Source organism: Vulpes vulpes, chromosome 16 (genome assembly GCF_048418805.1).
Source record: "Vulpes vulpes isolate BD-2025 chromosome 16, VulVul3, whole genome shotgun sequence".
Classification (NCBI taxonomy): domain Eukaryota; kingdom Metazoa; phylum Chordata; class Mammalia; order Carnivora; family Canidae; genus Vulpes; species Vulpes vulpes.
Genome location: NC_132795.1, coordinates 53,879,709 through 53,899,855, shown reverse-complemented (window position 1 = coordinate 53,899,855; position 20,147 = coordinate 53,879,709). Strand labels below are relative to the sequence as shown.

The 20,147-nt window shown below is 42.6% G+C and overlaps 1 protein-coding gene across 1 annotated transcript in view; it reads left to right on the top strand.

Moving 5' to 3' along the window:
- The window catches only part of MEI1 (meiotic double-stranded break formation protein 1), a 73,741-nt gene that overhangs the window by 5,501 nt on the left and 48,093 nt on the right, over positions 1 to 20,147 (top strand). Inside the window, exons 4-15 of the mRNA XM_026017401.2 lie at positions 446 to 519; positions 2,216 to 2,321; positions 2,845 to 3,048; positions 3,546 to 3,676; positions 8,280 to 8,394; positions 9,171 to 9,287; positions 10,631 to 10,730; positions 10,853 to 10,987; positions 15,500 to 15,614; positions 16,481 to 16,572; positions 17,310 to 17,451; positions 19,857 to 19,968. Of these exons, the coding sequence (XP_025873186.2) occupies positions 446 to 519; positions 2,216 to 2,321; positions 2,845 to 3,048; positions 3,546 to 3,676; positions 8,280 to 8,394; positions 9,171 to 9,287; positions 10,631 to 10,730; positions 10,853 to 10,987; positions 15,500 to 15,614; positions 16,481 to 16,572; positions 17,310 to 17,451; positions 19,857 to 19,968 (1,443 nt within the window). The remainder of the gene's footprint in view (positions 1 to 445; positions 520 to 2,215; positions 2,322 to 2,844; positions 3,049 to 3,545; positions 3,677 to 8,279; positions 8,395 to 9,170; positions 9,288 to 10,630; positions 10,731 to 10,852; positions 10,988 to 15,499; positions 15,615 to 16,480; positions 16,573 to 17,309; positions 17,452 to 19,856; positions 19,969 to 20,147) is intronic.

Here is a 20,147-nt window from a genome sequence, read left to right as displayed (position 1 = left end):
CCCATAATTCTGTTTTCTAGTATATGAAGGAGCAAATTGTGAGGAGGAAAAAAAGTAGAGATAATATAAAATAATTTTCAACCTTAGTTTCCCAGTAGACTTACCCAAGTAGCTTTATTTTTTTCTTTTTTCTTTTTCCAAGTAGCTTTAAAAATGTCTAAATGCTTAGGCTTTTTCTCTAGAGATTCTGATTTGATTGGTCTAGAGTGGGAGTTGAGCATTAGTATTTTTTTTAAAATTCCTAGGTGATTCTAATGTGCAGCCTAATTGTGAGCCACTGATATAAAACAACGAAGAAGCCAGAAATCCTTTGGTTTTGATATTTACACAATTGAGATAGAAAAGACTATACCACAAGAAAATGGCTTTGAGTAGAAGGGCTATGAAAGGTGAAATATGGGCCAGGGGTTGTCTTCTGATTAGTAATGCTACTGTATCTGCTCAGTCCTTATCCAGCTTACAACTCAGCTGAAGTTAGAGCAGACCATCCATTGCCTGCTGGATGAGTGCCACAAAGAGGTCAGTAAATAGTTGTGGGTTCTTGAGTACCCCTCAGAATCTTCAGATATCAGAGCTGGGCCCACCCCTCTTTGGATGGATAGGCGGGGAGATTGAAATACAGAGAGAGAAAGGGACCTGCCTGAGGTCACTGAGTCAGTGGCAGAGCCAGAGGTAGGGCCTGGGTTTTCTGATGCTACTCCATTACTTTTATAGCTTCTCTCCTTCCTCCTTCAACCTTCCAAATGCTACCTCTGTGTGCTGACATAAACATAATTATCCCATGGCTATTTTATTTTTTTATTTTAAATTTTTAAATTTTATTTATTCATGAGAGACACAGAGAGAGGCAGAGACACAGGCAGAGGGAGAAGCAGGCTCTATGCAGGGAGCCTGACATGGGACTCGATCCCGGGTCTCCAGGATCACGCCCTGGGCTGAAGGTGGCACTAAACCGCTGAGCCACTCAGGCTGCCCCTCCATGGCTATTTTCTATACTTTTGTAAGTACAACACAGATTTCCCTGATCAATTTATCAAGGAAATCTGTTTACTATGTCTTGGCTTGGTGTTTTTTTTGGCTGGAGTTGTATACAATATTTTATACTGAATTTATTTGCTTTTATCAGCATCTAAGGTGAGCACTGAGTAGTTAACCTGCCTTCTTCAAGATAGTCAAAAACACAAATTCAACAAGCAACTTGCATTGTGTTTAAGATTTAGGAATAATATCAGAATCACTTTTTATTTTTTATTTTTTTGCAAAAGGAAGACAGATGCTCATCTAACCCCAAGAACAACATGTAATTATAAATTATACTGGGATCTCTGGGTGGCTCAGCGGTTTGGCGCCTGCCTTTGGCCCAGGGCATGATCTTGGAGTCCTGGGATCAAGTCCTGAGTCGGGCTCCCGGCATGGAGCCTGCTTCTCTCTCCTCCTGTGCCTCTGCCTTTTCTCTCTCTCTCTCTCTCTCTGTGTCTATCATGAATAAATTTAAAAAATTATACTAAATTATAATTTCATTATTATTATTCTCCATATGATTATACACCAGATTGAATTCATAATTATATACAATTATATGTATATCCATACTTGTCATTATGATGATACCACTTAACCCTTTAGAGCACTTTCTATATGCAAGGCATTGTTAGGTGGTTTACTTGCAGTATCTCATTTAGTCCTAACAACCATATGAAGTTGATGCTATTATTATTTCCCACCAGGGGAGTTAAGAGTCTTACTTAAGATGCTATAGCTAGTCACTAGAACGGGAGAAATATATACTATCAACTCTCCCTGTAAACCATCAAGCATAGGGCCTGGCAAATAGAGTGTTCAATAATAGCTATGATAATGATAATACTTTTTTTTTTTCTGTACTGAGCCAGAATTTTGTCTTTATGATGTTCCCAACTTTCACCCTGCAATTTCAGGCTCTGTACAAGACAAAATATACTAATTTTAGTTCAGTTTAACAGTCATGTACTGAGAGAGGTACTGAGCACTCTGAGAGGAATTGGACTCAGCCCCTTTCCTGGAGGTCTTCCCAGTCCAATAGGGGAGATAGACACTTAGTTAAAGGGGCTGATTACTGATTGCGTTGAGAGACGTATACAGTATAGGCTTTGGTGTGGATAGAGGAAGATGCATTTCGGTGGGGGAATCTGTCCTGATCCTAATTTATAGAATGGAGTGTATTCACTTTCTATAGCTGTGTAACATGCCCTCCATGAGAGGCAGCCTGGCCACCCTGACCCTTCTCGGCAAGTTGGTGGATGCCATCCCTCTCCTGGCAGACAAGCTTGTAATGGAGCACAGTGAGTGACCTCTGGGGAAAAGCTGCTACTACCCTTTACCTGCTTTGATCACACTTGTATCTGGGTGATCCATTCACTATACACACCTGGGAAGTCATTACTTTCCTTCTTTAGGCTTTAGTTTTCCTGTCTGCAAGATGTGCTCTATGTTGGCCAACTTGAAAAAAGTATTTCTTGACTCTGGTCTTGAGCTATTTTTGTTCATTATGTTAACTCAAACTAATTAAGTACCTACTTCTGAACTCTCCTTTGGGTGAAAGGAGGAATTAATTCTGGAATATAAAAGTACTTTTTTTCTATCAGTAAAATGCAAATGAATATCTCACAGAGTATTTACCCAAGGGTAAATCACTTAACTTCTCTAAGTCTTGGTTTTCCCTTTTGATTAAGTGCCCAGAAATCATTTATTATGGGGGATTATAAGGGATTATCATTACTACCCCACTGGGCACAATGGTTTGGAGTTTTATATAGCAGTTGACATTGTGAGGTTTCCATGGCCCCTTGGTTGTTTTCTGGACAGGTGATCTGATGGAGCATCTGTTGAGAGGTTTAGTGTATCCCAATGAGGGGGTGCAAGCTTCTGTCTGTTACCTCTATGGGAAGCTATACTCCTCACCAGTGGCAGCTGAGATGCTTTCGGGCCATTTCCGGGAGAAGCTGTGTCCTCTCTTCCTTTCCACCCTGGATGGTGCCCAGACAAAGGAGCTACAGATCAACTGTTTGGGTAAGACATAGGACCAGAGAGAAAAGAGAGAAAGCTTTTGATATTTTGCTTCAACACTTGTTAGCTCTCTAATGGTGGAGAAATTTGCTGCTTTGTAAGGTAGAAGTCATGGGTTCTGGAGATAAGATGCACAAACTGTGACAGATGCCTAGAGTTGGTGTGACATCTTAAGAATGTTGCCTTTGGGTGTGTGGGTGGCTCAGTTGGTTAACCATCTGCTTTCTGCTCAGTTCATGATCTCAGGATCCTAGATTGGGCCTTATTGGCTTCCTGCTCAGCAGGGAGTCAGCTTCTTCCTCTCCCTCTGCCCCTGCTTTGTGCTTTCTCAAATAAGTAAGTAAGTAAAATCTTACACACACACACACACACACACACACACTCAGGGATGTCTAAGGAGACATGAAGAAGTTTCCAGAGGATGTATTAGGGGCTACCTTGGGTATACTCTTGTGCCTATACTCCTTTTGCCTCACCTCCTGACCCTTTTGTTTTCCTAGGTTTGCTGAGGCAGTTGCTGAAGTATGATCTCTTTGTGTCTCTAATCATGAACAAGTCTGCACTGGCAGAAAGTACTGAGGGTGTTGAGGGAACACCAGGAAAGACCTCATTGCCTTTGGTGCTCAAAAAGGTGATTGTCTTGTGATTCCTGGTCTCTAGATTCAATAACAAGGGAGCCCAAATGGTTCCTGGACCTTGTATCACTCCTACCTAAGATTTCCAAGGTATTTTCTTACTGGTCCAAATAATGTGCTATTAGAGTACTGAAAATACAGTTGACCCAAGGGGTCAATGCAGGGCTTGGGGCACTGACCCCGGTGCAGTTGAAAATCTGCATATAATTTTAAACTCCTCCAAAATGTAACTACTAATAGCACCCTGTTGACCAGAATCCTTACTGATAACATAAGCGGTCAGTTAACACAAATTTTGTATATTATATGTATTATATACTGTATTCTTTTTTTTTTTTTTTAAGATTTTATTTATTTGGGACGCCTGGGTGGCTCAGCAGTTGGGCGCCTGCCTTCGGCTCAGATCCTGATCCCAGGCTGTTGGATCGAGTCCCCACATCGGGCTCCATGCAGGGAGCCCGATGTGGGGACTCGATCCCTGGTCTCCAGGATCATGCCCTGGACTGAAGGTGGCGCTAAACTGTTAAGCCACCCGGGCTGCCCTATATAGTGTATTCTTAAAGTAAGCTAGAGGAAAGTGTTATTTTTTTTAAAATTTATTTATGATAGTCACACACAGAGAGAGAGAGAGAGAGAGAGAGAGGCAGAGACATAGGCAGAGGGAGAAGCAGGCTCCATGCACCGGGAGCCCGACGTGGGATTCGATCGCGCCCTGGGCCAAAGGCAGGCGCTAAACCACTGCGCCACCCAGGGATCCCGAGGAAAGTGTTATTAAGATAGTCATAAGGAGTAGAAAATATTTATAGTTCTGTACTATATTTATTGAAAAAAATCCATGTGTAAGTGGACCTGTGCAGTTCAGACCCATACTACTCAGGGGTCAATTGTAGGTTTTATTTCAGTTGTGAACCCTCAGATACACATCTTCTTAATGTCTAGGCTGGCTGATAATGCAGAATACAGGCAGTGACAGAAACAATGCTGTCTCAGTAGTTTTAGGGATAAAACTCAAGCTTCTTAGCTTGGTACCTAGAGCCCTCTTTCTCTGGATCCTGCTTACCCCTTCAGCCTTATTAGCCTATCTCTTCCACCCCACAACGCAGTGCTCCAGCCATATGTAACTTCTCCCTGGCCTTGCGTGTACTAGGACAGCCTGTTTCTGTGCCTGTGTGGGTGTTCTTCCCCTTTGCCTTTAAAGCCTTTTCTCCTCTCCTTTGTCTCTTGATCCTTCCAGGTCGATAGGGTTCCCTGTCCTCTTGGTTCCTTTAGGTAGAAAGTGCCTTATGTCACAGTGCTTACTTCATATTATGGTTGATCTATTTAGAGTTTCTTTAGGACAAGACCTGAGTCTGGCTGGATCTCTCTGCAGTGTTCAGCACAGGGCTTGGCAGAACTATTTATTCTCATCTGCTTTGGGGATATCATTGATTGACCAGATTGTGGCACTTCTTCTGTAGGAAAGAGGAGGAACCCTAATCAGAAGTGGGAAAGGGAGAGTTGGGGATAGATAAGGTAGGTATTAAAAAGCCAGTGTAAACCGCTCCTCCTTGTTTCCTTGGGATGCCTCTAGAAATATCCATGCAGGGCCTGTGAACTCTGAAGAGCAAGTCCTGTATGTCTGAGCCAGAAAACCTCATATTGGGTTCTTTTCTGTGCTCATTTTGTTGCTGCCATCCTGGAGTCCATGGTAACATCTAATTAGAACATTTGATCCCAGGCTCAGCAGGACACAAGGTCTTGTGTCCTCACAGTGCACCAAGGCAGCATAATGGTGGCAGGGACAGAGATTAGAGAGCACTTTCCTAGGGGGACATGACTTTATAGAGATAGGAGTCTTGGTTTAGGGGTCCTAGCCTCCATTCATATATGGAGACTGTTCTCTTGACAATTTTGGATGGTCAATGTATTATTTTACAACAGCAACCAGCAAGATTGGGGCTAGGGTTAGATGAGGGAGGCACTTGCCTTTGGTGCAAAATATAAGGGAATGCTAAAAAACTCAGCAATCAAGATAGCTAGTATTTTAATACAATTTTTTGAAAAAAATCAAAGTTAATGCAAAAAATTCAGAATGAACAAAATACCAAAATATGTATCCCTTTACCTCTATTCTGGCATTTTTGTCAGAGTCTAATGTTATTCCTTCCTGTCTTTGGCTGATAATCAACTTACTCTTCCAAAATTCAGGTCCCTGGGAATATAATGTCAATGTTTGTGTCCCTGCTGTTGCAGTGTTGATTCATTCATTTAGTCAGATATACACTGAGCACTAATGTGATATGTCAGTCACTATGTTAGGCACTGGGAATATCATGGTATGTAAACAGATGAGTTCCATGTCTTTGCACAGTCTAGTGGGGAAGGCAGGTAATGAACGAGTAAGTGAGCAAGCAAGGTAATTCTTGTTTTGCTACAAAGGAAATAGGAGATGAGATAGTGAGGAAGGCCAGCTACAGGTTGGGTGGTCAGGCAGGGCCTCTGAAGGGTTGATGCTTGAGCTGACACTTGAAGAATTAAAGTAAGCCAGTGGTTAGTTATACCTCAGGGGGATAGTTGATATGTTCTAAAAGCAGACGGAGACCAATGGGATGGATGGTGGGTATGATGTGAAGGGGCAGGAGATGAGTCTAGAGGGAATATCATGCAGGTCCTGATGGGTCATGGTAAATAATTAGGACTTTTTTTAAAGATAAGTTTTCATAATTTTGTTTTTAATGGAAAAGTAGAATTGGAGTGTTTCTTTCTCAACACAATGAGGAGTATGTACTTTTAACCAGAATCATTGTTTTGCTTAAGGATTGAATATCATTTTTGTAAGAGACATTTTTTTCACATTTTAGCAGCTCTGAAATTGGGAGACATTTTATCATCAACGGTGTGTCATAGTTTAATTATAGCTCTTTTTCCCTAGTGGCATATAAAATAATGGTTTGCCTTACATCAATAGCATCTTGAAATACATGTCATTTTCTTTTTTTTTTTTAATTTTTTTTTTATTTATTTATGATAGTCACAGAGAGAGAGAGAGAGAGAGGCAGAGACACAGGCAGAGGGAGAAGCAGGCTCCATGCACCGGGAGCCCGACGTGGGATTCGATCCCGGGTCTCCAGGATCGCGCCCTGGGTCAAAGGCAGGCGCCAAACCGCTGCGCCACCCAGGGATCCCCTACATGTCATTTTCTATATAAAGAGAACACATTAAAGATTAAGATTATCTAGAAACTCCTTTACATATTAACAGAAGACTAGTCAATTATGTGTCCATTTTTAAGTCTAAGATGACTGAGATGGTTTAAGTTTGCAGTCCTCAGATGCATTTCTATCAGATATGATTGGGACTTAGTCCTTTTCCTCTGAAACTTTAAAACCAGGCACACTCTCTTTTGTCTCATGATATATATCTACTCGCCGTTTTCCCACAGGAGGCTAGTTTCTCCTACACTTAAAGTCTTCAGTTGCATTAACCCTTTCCTTGATTTCTGAGAGTGTTATGGGACTCCTAATAGGTAAGGTGTCCAGTAGGAGTTTAGATGTTATCCAGGGTACAATGGAAATTCATTGAAATATTTTGAGTAGAGGAGAAACCTGATCTAAAACTCCGCTGTAGGAAGACTCCTAGATTTGGACGTGGCTGACCTGGGTTTCTGCCTTAGCTTTGCCACTCATTAGCTGTGTGGCCTGCAGTAAGTGACTTAACCTCCTTGAGCTTTAATTCCTTCCTCTGTGTGTTGAGAGTCCCCAAGACCACCCATAGGTTCAGTGATTCTTTAGGAGGACTCACAGGTTTAGTAGATAGTCATATTCATGGCTAGTATTTATTTCAGTGAAAGATACAGAACAAAATCGGCAGAGGGAAAGTTCAAGGGAAAACAAGGCACAAGATTCTGAATCCTCTCTTAGTGGAGTCAAACAAGGATGCACTTTATTCCTCCAGCAATGAATTGTGGCAACATATGAAATGGTGCCTGGCAGGGAAGCCCATTAGAGTCTCAGTGCCCCAGATTTTTATTGGGGGCTGACTGGTCATGTCAGCACCTTCTGGCTAACACATACCAAAGTTTCAGACTCCCAGAAAGATGACAGGTATTCAGCATAGACACCATTGTTTGTGCAAATAGTTTAGTCACAGAGAGTCACTCCCATTGGTTCTAGTAGTGGCAGGAGCCCTCCTGAAACCCAACATCTGAAACCCAGTCAGTGACCAACTTTATAGACGGGGTTTTCTAAGGATAACAGCCTCATGCCTGCATTTTTAGTTCTTTTTAGCACAGTCTGTAAAGGGGACTCATAGTAGAACCTTCCCTTGTTACCTCTCAGGTTTGTTGCAAGCATCAAAACCAGATGAGGGCTGTGAAAGTACTTTTGTCAATGAAGGCCCAAACCCTTCGTGGTGATGGTTTTAGTGTTCTTTGATGTCGTTGTGTTCTTTTGTTGTTTCCCACCTGCGGTTCTTTATAGAGACCCCTTTCCATGATCCATAAGTGCTCTCCCTGAGCACCCGCCTTGTGCCTTATGCTGGATAGTGCAGGAGGCACTCAGACTGCCGCCTTCTACCCATCAGTGCTGTGACTGTGGCACTTTTTGTTGCCTGTTTCTCCAGCTTCTCCTCTCTAGAGATGAGACTCTGCAGGTGGCCAGTGCCCACTGTATAACTGCGGTGCTTGTCCACTCCCCAGTGAAGCATGCCCCGGCCTTCATCCATGCGGACATTCCAGGTAGGGAGCTCCTTTTAATCTTTTCCTCTGAGGACCCCAGAGTTCTGACTGGAGACCCTGGAGTCACAGCAGCAACAATCATATTGGGGTCCTTTGATAATGTGTACTGGAGAGATGGGTTGATGGCAGGCTCAGTTGTATAGGACAGAGTCTGGGAAGTAGGCCTCATCAAGTGAATCTTTTTGCTACAGCTCTCTTAGATGACCGTGAGCAATCTGTTACTGATAGGGATAACACCTAGTATGGAGTGATAGAAAGACCTGTGGACCAGGAAGACAAAGGGAACTAATGTTTCTCATGACTTGTTATGACCAGGAAATATACCCTAAGGTGCGCTGTCAGCATTGCCACATTTAGGTCCTCAACTTGGCTGTTTTGTGGATAAGGAAATTGAGGATCAGAGAAGGAAACTAACTGGTGTAAATTTACAAGGCTAGTCACTGGCAGAGAAGGGATATGCAGTCAGCCTCTCTGGCTCTAAAAACCTCTCTCTGCATCCTGGAATTAAGAGACCTCGGTTCCAGTCTCACCTCTACCACTAGCAATACCTTTTTCTGGGTCTCAATTTCCTCAACTGTTAAAAAGATGAGGTTAGACCATACCCCGAGGTTATTTTCCAGGTTTATCTGTGAATTCATGATCACATCTCATGGAGAGGGTGCGTAAAGAGATGAAGTAAAGGTGTGAGATGCTGAATAAATCCAAGGCCCTAGCTTTAGTGAAGAGATCATAGTCATACAACTGTCATTTATTGTTTTCTCCCCTCTCCTGGCCAGAGTTCCTCTTTGAGCACCTGTCCTCTTCCAGTGAAGTGCTTGTCTGGTCCAGCTACAATTGCCTGATACTCCTGGCAGAAGAGCCACTCTTCTTTTCCAAGTGCCACACGGTGTATGGTTGGTAGTGGGAATCCTACACTAGCTCTGAGTAGGGTGGTGGTCAACCTTTTTTTTTTTCTTTTTAAGTAGGCCACATGCCCAACATGGAGCTCAATGTGGGACTTGAACTCATGACCCTGAGATCAAGACCTGAGCTGAGATCAAGAGTCAGATACTTAATTGACCAAGCTACCCCACACCCCTAGGGTGGTCAGTACTTTGAAGCTGGGCATCAGTAGGAATGATGGGGGACTAGCCTGCACCTTGGAGAGGAGTACTGGGTCTGGTCATTTCCATCAGCCCAAACTCATCAGTTTCCATATGCAAGCAGTGATATCCAGACAGCTCCCTTCACTGATTAGCAGACATATGTATGTTTGGCAAGAGAAAGGTATTCCTTTTAGCCCCTGAATGAATTCCTGCTGTACCTTAAGAACAATTTTACTGGCCTTGGACTTGGGCTTTTCCTGTCCCCCAGATATGTGTCTGTCTAGTTAGTCCCTAAGTTTAGCTGATTCATTCTTTCATGGTTTCTTTTTTTTTTTTTAAAGATTTTATTTATTTATGACACACACATGCAGAAAGAGAGAGGCAGAGACACAGGTAGAGGGAGGAGCAGGCTCCATGCAGGGAGCCTGACGCTGGACTCCATCCTGGGTCTCCAAGATCATGCCCTGGGCTGAAGGCAACGCTAAACCGCTGAGCCACCCGGGGCTGCCCTCTTTCATGGTTTCTTGAAACTGTCCCATCCTCTTCCTTCCTGGTGATACTTTTTTGGTCTGGGACTTTTTATATCATGTCTGGATTTTTAGACTGGGCACATTCAGTCATTCATTTTATATTCTGTGTTCCTGTTCTGTGTCAGGCACCAGGATGAGACCACATTTATAATGTAGTCCCTGTCCTCTAGAAGGGGAGAGAGATGCAAATGAACCAACTGGAGCTCTGCTAGAGTGAAGTATAGGAGGTGTGGGAGCTCAGCGGAGGTCCATAGCTCTACGTGAGTGGATTAGGAAAGGCTTCCGGGAGGAGTGGAGGTCTGACCTGATTCTTTGAGAAGAAACAGGAGTGTGACTAATGGAAAAGGCACAACTCTGTCAGTAGGCATTTACTAAATACCTTGAGTTCAAGGGCTTGTGCTATGGCTTATGCTGGGTTTCAGGGAGACAGAGATGAATCAGATAAGTGCCTGCCCTCAAAGATCTCACAGTCCTATCCCATCAGTTTGATCTTGTCAGGACTCCTCCATGAGAGGACACAAGCAAATGTGTGCTGTCCAGAGCCTCTCACTTTTCCTGGGCAGGCAGTGAAGGAACTACCAAGCCCTGATCCCTGGCCTCTGCCATGTCATTTTGAGATAGGGATCGAGTCAGTGGTGAGGAGTCTACAGGGAAGCCTGAAGACGAACAACACAGAGCTACATAAGCAGGGCCTGCTGCTTTTTGCTGAAATCCTGACTCGGTGAGCAAAGTGATGGGGTATCAGGCCTGTAGGGGCCAGACTGGAGATGGAAAGAAGTATTTATTCCTGGTGGCATCAGTGATAGATATTCACTTATTTGTTATTAATTTATCATTTCTCAGGCAGCCAGAGGAGATCAAGCTGTTCACAAGCTCAGCCATATGTAGAGATGCTGGCCGTGCTCTCCAAGAAGCAGTAAGCAGCCCTGTGTTGGAGGTGGCTGCTGAGGCATTGAAGGCCATTTCTGCCTTTCTAAGGTGAGAGATCTAGGCAGGCTGAACTTTCTACCTTTGTATGCCCCATGGGTTAGGCCAAGCCAGGGGATACTTGTCCTTTAGGTCAGGGAAATTTTCTTGAATTTCTTCTTTCCAGTATGCTCTTTACTCTGTTTTCTCTTTCTGGAACTGCCATTCAAATGTTGAACCTGGTTTGGTCCTCTAATTGTCTTTCTTTTCTGACAGCTCTTCATCTTTTTGTCATTATACACTAGTTTCTTGGAAATTTTCTTGACTTTATCTTTCAACCCTCTTATTGTATGTTTTATTTTTGCTTTCATATATTTTTAAAAGATTTTATTTATTTATTTGACAGAGAGAGAGAGAGCACAAGCAGGGGGAGTGGGAGAGGGAGGAGCAGTCTCCTGGCTGATCAGGGAGCCCAATGCAGGGCTCAGTCCCAGGACACAGGGATCATGACCTGAGCCAAAGGCAGACACTCAACCAACTGAGCCACCCAGGCACCCCTGCTTTTATATTTTTAGTTTGGAAGAGTTCTTTCCAATTCTCTGCATGATTTTTTAAAAATTTTTTATTTTTTTATTTTTATTTTTTTTATTTAAAAAAAAATTTTTTTTTAATTTATTTATGATAGTCAGAGAGAGAGAGAGAGGCAGAGACACAGGCAGAGGGAGAAGCAGGCTCCATGCACCGGGAGCCTGATGTGGGATTCAATCCCGGGTCTCCAGGATCGCGCCCTGGGCCAAAGGCAGGCACCAAACCGCTGTGCCACCCAGGGATCCCTAAAAAAATTTTTAAATATTATATATATATTTTAAAATAAGCTTTACACTCAATGTGGGGCTGGAACTCATGACCCTGAGATCAAGAGTCGCATGTTCCACTCACCAGCCAGGTGCTCCATCTGCATTTTTTTTTTAAGATTTATTTATTTATTCATGATAGACAGAGAGATTGAGAGAGAGGCAGAGACACAGGAGGAGGGAGAAGCGGGCTCCATGCCAGGAGCCCGACGTGGGACTTGATCTTGGGACCCCAGGATCGTGCCCTGGGCCAAAGGCAGGCGCCAAACCGCTGAGCCACCCAGGGATCCCCCCATCTGCATATTTTTAAATAGCATTTTACTCTATTCATTTCATGGATATAATTTTTAAAAAATCTCAGTCTTTTGTTTTAGTCCAAACTTTCCTCCTATTTTCTTCCTACAAATTGTTCTTTCTGCCCAAAATGCTCTTCCCTAAAATCTTTCCATGACTGACTTCTTCCCATCATTCAGGTTGCATTCAGAGCATGATTCCCTAACCTACCCATTAGGTTTTTTTATTTTTTTATTTTTATTTTTATTTTTATTTTTTTTATTTTTTTTATTTTATTTTATTTATTTATTTTTTCCATTAGGTTGTTATAACACCTACCAGACCCTTGATAGTTCTTGCTAATTCATTTGTTTTGTGTCTCTTTCCACTTTAATATAATCTCCAAGAGGTCAGGGACCCTGTCAGTTTGTTCACTACTATATACCTCACTCCTGAAAGCATTTGAATGAAGGATATCAAAATGAATGGTAAGACTAAGAGATCCTAAGGTCTTTACTCATTTTGATTTTAGTTTGGGTGATTATCCCCCTACATCTAGATAATATGTTTATATAATGCTGTTTCTTCATTTGTCAATTTAGGACATTATTAATTGAGTCACCAGTAAGAAAGGCCAAGACTGAGATCATATTATTTTGTCTTCTCTACATTTCCTTGGCATTTTTGCTAGTTAATATTTTCTCTTGAAATCTTTAGATCGTATGCTTAAATCTTGTTTTTCTTGTTCCCTCAACTCGAAGCAGTATCTTTTGACTCTCTGCTTGGTTAGCTGAGTTTATGAGCATCCAGCTTTTCCTTTTTCCTCCCTACCTTCTGCTTTTCAGGGTCAGTCAGCTGTACTTTTCAATTTTACATGGTAAACGTTGTTAATATTTATAGTCTCTTCTGTAACCATATTTAAATCTTCTTGATTTGACACTAGGTTGGTTCTAAAAATGGAAACAAAAAATAACATTTACATTACAATGACTTCAGTCTATTTCTTTTCCACCTCTGTCCTTTCCTGGATTTGAGTCTCTAAATCTGGGGCATGAATCCAAGTGAGGGTGAGGTGAGTAAACTAACAGTAACAAAGGCACAGAGTAAGAGCAGTGTCAATTAGAGGTGCCCATGTAGAACTGGAAGTCTCCCAGGAGGTCAGTGTTATGGGGGGACTGATAGCACCTTTCAGGCAGGAGGTGAGTGGTGTTTGAGCTGTGCTAAGAGGGATGAGAGAGATTTAGGTTTGTGGAAGGACCATATGCATGGGAAAGTTTAGGGGATTACTTAGGGTATAGTAACCAGTCTGGCCAGAAGGTTGTGTGAAGGTGAGTAATACATGAAGAAGCTGGGAAAGCTGGTTGGGTCAGAATTGTGGAGAGTGCTGAATAGGGGGCTAGTTCTTAATCCTTAGATGATTTTACTTTTCATGTTAATTTCCCAGAATGTGTATTGAGATGGTCCTTCTGAGGTGGAGTGGTTCACTGAGTCTCTGGGAAGCATCACTGGAAGAGGGAATGAGGAATGAGAACTGCTGAAAAGAATTTAAAGATAGTGGAATCAGGGCTTGGCAATCAGTATGGATAGAAACTTAGAGCTTCTAGAAATGAAGAAGGAAAGGAAAATCAAGCCTTAACTATCAGGATGCCTGCTGGCTCAGTGGTTGAGCATCTGTGTTCAGCTCAGGTTCTGATCCCAGGGTCCTGGAATCGAGTCCCACATTGGGCTCCCCACAGGGAGTCTGCTTCTCCCTCTGCCTGTGTCTCTGCCTTTCTCTCTGTGTCTCTCACAAACAAGTAAATAAATTATTTTTTAAAAAAGCCTTAACTATCAACAGTAAACTGAAGGCCTGTTAGAAGGCCCAACAAATTACTCTTAGTGTTCAGAAAAGGCGTGGTGATGAGGGTTGACATAGATTTCTCCTTTGTTACTGCACTGGGTTGAATAGTGTCCCTCTAAAATTCAGGCCCACCAATAACCTGTGAATGTGACCTTATTTGGAAATAGGGCCTTTGTAGATATATTTGAATTAAAATGAAGTCATATAATCTGCGCTCCTAAATCCAAAGACTGGTGCCCTTATAAGGAGAGGGGGATTTGGACATATAGTAACACAGACACACACACACACACAGGGAAGGTCGCCATGTGAAGAAGAGGCAGAAAGTGGAATGATGCAGCTATGAGGCAAGGAATGACAGGGATTGCTGGCAGCCACCAGTAGCTAAGGGGCAAGGCAGGATTCTTCCCTAGAGTCATTAGAGGGAGCCAACCTTGATTTTAGATTTCTAGCCCCCAGAAATATGTGAGGAAATTTTTCTGTTGTTTTAAGCCGTGCAGTTTTGATGATTTGTTACAGTACCCCTAGGAAACAAATACTACTACTAATACAGCTACTTTATACCCTGTCAAGTAGTCATTCATTCATTTAACATCTTTTAAAATTTATCATTAGTTTATAATGCATCTAGCTCTGTTTAGGTAAAATGAAAAGACAGAGTTGGTCTCTGGCCTCTTGGAGCTCACAATTAGACTAGTCTATGACTCTTGCCTCCCTGAATCAATGGAATATAAAAGTTCAAATGGACCCTATGTGTTACTTTCCATATTTACCCCACACTCACAACGATTGAATCTCCAAAGCTAGTTTCTAGTCTTTGCTTATAATTTCTAAGAATGGGGAGCTCACCCTGCCTAGATTTTTTTTTTTACCTTTATAGAGTTTGACTCTTAGAAAGTAAATTGTGGTTTTCCTTACCACGGTAACAGAGAGCAAATTTGGTCTCTCTTCCCCATGAGAGCGTATTACTAATTTGAGGACAGTGGCCATATATATCTCTTGAGGCACCTTCAGTTCTAGATAGTACTTCGTTTTGAGAAAGCCCTCTGTCTCCTTAATAACAGCAATAATAGTCAACACTGTCATTTAAAAGGGCTTTCTATCTATTAAGCATCATGCTAAGTGGTTGGCGTACATTATCAAATTTAATCCTTAAAAGAATTTAATGAAGAAAGTACTATTACCTCTCATTTAGTAGGTGAAGAAACTGAGGATTAGGGAGGATGAGGAATGTGCACAAAGTCATGCAGCTAGACAAGTGTTGGAGCAAGGATTTTTTTTTCTTTTTTTAAACTTTTTTTTTTTTTAATTTATTTATGATAGTCACAGAGAGAGAGAGAGAGAGAGGCAGAGACATAGGCAGAGGGAGAAGCAGGCTCCATGCACCGGGAGCCCGACGTGGGATTCGATCCTAGGTCTCCAGGATCACGCCCTGGGCCAAAGGCAGGCGCTAAACCGCTGCGCCACCCAGGGATCCCTGGAGCAAGGATTTTTATCAGATCAGATCCTGAACCTGTATTTTGATCCATCACATTGTCCCTCATTGCTTAAGAACCTGAGGGTGTCTTGGAATACCCTTATCTTACCCTACGCTTGCTGTTGTCTCTCTGGCTGCAGGAAGGACCATCAGAGTACTCCACCTGTGCAGTACAGGGAACTGCGAGCCTTGCTTGAAGCCATGCTGAGTCGCTGTGCAGATTTTTCCCAGACCCCACTGAGCAGGAGGCCCCTGGTCAGTACACTGTATGCAGCCGGTCTCTTCTGGAGATCATGTATGGTGTGTTTTAAGAAGATAATTGCTTTACCTTTGTATGCTTCTTTATAGCTCTTTCTCATGCACACATATCTATAATGAGATGTTATTTTTTCCCCCTTAATGGCAGAGCTGTGAAGCTTAATAATTGCTATCTTTGTCTTTGCAGATTTGGAAACTGAAGCCACAGGGTTAACTAATTTTTCTCTAAGGTCCAAAACTAACAAGTTATCTGATTTGGATAGTAAATCCCAAATAGTACAACCCAGTAAGTTGTACCCAAACCTACTATATTATACCATTTTGTCTTTTATATCATCCAAGCAGTTAAAAGTAAACATGCTCACAAAATTATTTAAGGCTGGAGTCACTAGGAGCTTAGAAAGAATCTGACCAATGTGCAATGTGTTGGCTTTTAATGGTCCATGGACTTAAAATATCAGAAAGATATGGGTAATATGGATGTTTGTTATGTCTTTCAGAATTAACTTTGGAAACGAAGTTTATCACACCTGATAGGGTGGGATTTTCGTGTGTTTTGGAAGCAACTAACATGGGCATTAGAGCCAGTTAGGCTAATGTCCACCAGCCTGTGACAGCTTTCTGCATATAATAGAACAAGAGCAGTCCTGTGGTTCACCAGGAGACAGATGATTAATGTTCCCCCAGAGCTGTTAGATGACTAAATCTGCGAGGATATATATAACCAGGATCCCCTGGAAAGTGTTATGTGTGTGGGAATGCCAGGCTCCAGTGAGAGGAAGAAGCCTGTGGTCCTCCAAGCACAAATTGGGACACAGAGTAGGTACTTGGCTAATAGGTGCCCTGTCTCCTTCTCACTTCAGGGCCATGCCTCCAGTAGAGATTCTGGGAAGGCCGTTCTTCGAAGGGGAAAATTCCTACTGAGCACCCTGGAGGGGTTTAGAAATGCCTGCAGGTGAGGGGCCCTCTGTGTTCTGAGGCAGTATTATGGAGGGTCAAGGTGGAAGAGAATCAGACTAAGGACGAAGTTTTCTTGATTTTTGGTGCTTTTTTGCATAGTGAGAATGCTTTGGCTGGGACAGAGGTTGGGGATGTGTGTGTGGAAGGGTATGGAGAGGAGGTTTGAGGAGGAGGAGCTAGGGTAGGAGGTTTCTAAAGATTCCCTCCTGGTGAAGTTTTTGTTACTCTACATTGAGAATGTGTCTCATTCAGCTTTGTTCCTCTTTCCAAATAATGTGTCAAGCCTGTGGCTAGACAGTGGGAGTAGAAAGATAAGGTCAGATTGACTCCTGCCCACAAGGAGCTCACAGTCTCTTGGGAAAGAGGCAGTTTTGTGGATATATATGGGGAATTCATTAGGTTGTCACAGATCTGGGGAGGGCATTCCTGAGAGAGGGAGCAGCATCTGTAAAGGTAAAGAGATGTGAAATAGCAAGTAGCATGGTATGTTCAGGGAAGTACATGTAGTAGGGTAGAAGAGTCATGTATTATGGGAGAGGAGGTGAGGAGCACGAAGCTGGAGCAGTAGCTAAGGACCAAGTCCTCCATGATTGAGGCCTCTCGAGTTGTCTCCAGATCTGCTGATGGGGATATTTTCCCTGAATCCTGAGCTCAGGTGTCCCTCTGGGAGGATGCTTCTAACCTTTATGTTGTATAGGTAGTAGTGGTTATACTCACATATTGATTTCTTAGGTTGGCTGTGGAATTCCAGAGCGAGCCTTCAGCCCAGGAGAATCCATTCACAGCTCCCAGTGCCGAGAAGGAAGACACTTTGGAGGCCTTCTCAGAATTTCTTCTTAGTGCCTGTGACTCCCTTTGTATCCCCATGGTGATGGTGAGTTCCCTTGAGCCACAGATAGCATGAATTTTGAGGAGGAGAAGAGTATGATACTGAGCCAGGCTGAGACAGACAGCAAGTACTCATCTAGATCTTCTGAGGGTCTCAGCACAACAATACTGTTGTTTAGGCATTTTTCTTTTGGTTTTGGAAACAAAGTGTAGCAGCACCTGGCGGGCTCAGTCAGTGGAGTGTGTGACTCTTGGCCTTGGGATGTGGGTTTGAGCCCCATGTTGGGTGTAGAAATTACTTAAAATTTTTTTAAATTTAAAAAAATTTTTTTAATCTTAAAAAAAACCCTAAAAACCCAAAAAACTCCAAAGTGTGTTCTTCTTTTACATTAATACATGCCTCTTAATAAAAAATAGAAAGCAGTAATAGTAAAATAATAAATAAACAGTGTTTATGGGGTGATAAGTGCTTCGTATTCATTACCTAATTTGATCATCCTAGTGATTATATGAGATGGGTACTATAATTATCCCAATTTAAAGATGAGGTTGTCAAAAAAAAAAAAAATAAAGATGAGGTTGTCATGTTCCAATAGTTGTAAAGCAAGTGCACAACAATACTGAAATTTGAACTAGTGTGTCCTTATGATTAGTAAAGAACAGTGGTGAATGTCTATGATTCAAGTTTCACTAAGGAACACATGTATTCTGTAAAATGAGATTGGCCACTCTAAAGAGAGACCTGATCCAAAAGCGCTTTGTTTGGAGCTGACTTGAGATGGAGGTGGTAGGAAAAGCTGGGTCCAGAGCAGCTGACTGCTTGGTTGACTTTAGGTAATAAGTCTTGTCCTCTTTGAGGTTTGGACATCCTGTGATTCTGCAGTGCCTTTTAGTCAGGGCACCTCCAAACACCTACCGGAAATAGTAGGTAGCAGCAGGGAGTTTCAGTAGCAGAACTCTGGTTCTGGGGGCAGAGACCTCTTGGAAGAAGCCTTTAAGCCAGCCTACCAGAGTCTTCAGGTGGGTAACCATCAGGAGCTATAGGCTAGATGCATGCTCTGATTGGCACTCACTAAGCAGTAACTCTTAAGTGTTTCACGATGGTTTCCTCATCTGTTCTGCCTTCTTTCTATGAAGTGTTAGTCAGACCTAGAACTAGATGATAGAATTATTATATTATTCTTTCTACTTTTCTGTATTTTATACATTTTCTTTAATTAGCATGTATTTTCTTTCTTTCTTTCTTTCTTTCTTTCTTTCTTTCTTTCTTTCTTTCTTTTCTTTCTTTCTTTCTTCGATTTCATCTACTTATTCATGAGAAGCACAGAGAGAGAAAGGGGGGGCAATGATACAGGCAGAGGGAGAAGCAGGCCCCATGCAGGGAGCCTGATGTGGGACTTGATCCTGGGACCCCAGGACCATGCCCTAGGCCGAAGGCATGTGCCAAACCACTTAGCCACCCAGGCGTCCCTTTATTACCTTTCTAAATAAAAACCTTTTCGTTGTTGTTTAAAAACCAAAGGAAAGGGATCCCTGGGTGGCGCAGTGGTTTGGCGCCTGCCTTTGGCCCAGGGCGTGATCCTGGAGACCCGGGATCGAGTCCCACGTCGGGCTCCCTGCATGGAGCCTGCTTCTCCCTCTGCCTATGTCTCTGCCTCTCTCTCTCTCTCTCTCTGTGTGACTATCATGAATAAATAAATAAAATCTTAAAAAAAAAAAAAAAAAAAAAAACCAAAGGAAAGGTATCTTTAAGAACCACATCCTTGAGACTCTAGCTTTTACATGTAGGGAACTGAGACACTGAGAGGGGAGGGTAACTGACCCATGGGAACAGTGACTTTTTGCAGAGCTTGACTGGAACCCAGGTTTGTTTACTCTTAATCAATCCAGAGCTCTGTCTGCTACATCAAGCTGCCTAATGACTAGTGTTTAGAGATCACATGAAAAAAAAAGTGAAGATAGTTTGTAAACCATATGACTATTACTAACGGCAATGGTCTTAGAAACTTGAGTGTCAGGGAGGGGTGCTTGGCTGGCTCAGTCGGTAGAGCATGACTCTTGATCTTAGGGTCATGAGTTCAAGCCTTTCATTCAGTGTGGAGCCTACTTTAAAAAAAAAAAAGAAACTTGAGTGTTACTCTGCATTATAGTTTAGAAGGTACTTTTTACAATCAGATATCATTTGTTTCTCGGATATAGGTCTTGTTGTTATTCCTGTTTTATTCTTTTTGGTGCAGAAGCCCAGAGGTAATGCGTCTTATACAACTTATTAAATGGTGGATATAAGCCTTGGATGCAGGCTTGTGACTTCAGGTTCCCTAGCTTTTCTTGTGCCCTTCAAGTGAAAGGAGGTAGTCTACTGTTGCTAGATTTCGTGCCAGTTTTGCTGATGCTTTCTTCTTCAGAGACTCAGTCCTGGTGTGCTGTGTTCTTCCTTCTGGTTCTTTGCAGAGACACTCAGAACAGGCCACCCATCCAAACCTGATGGAAGTTTTCCTCTCGATTCTACACAGCCTCTTTATCATCGTCCCTCACATGAAGGAGAAGTTCTCCAAGAAGCTCGGTAGGCAGCAGGCAAGTGTGAAAGTCAGGAGGGAGGCAGGTGCTCAGAGTATTCAAAGAGAGCCCACTTCCTGTTGACGGAGGTTTATGTAATCACTCAGAGTCAATATCCATATTCTGCTCAGTGTTGGGTGGAAGGGAATACCATCCAACAATCAAAGGTACTTAAAGTAACTTCTC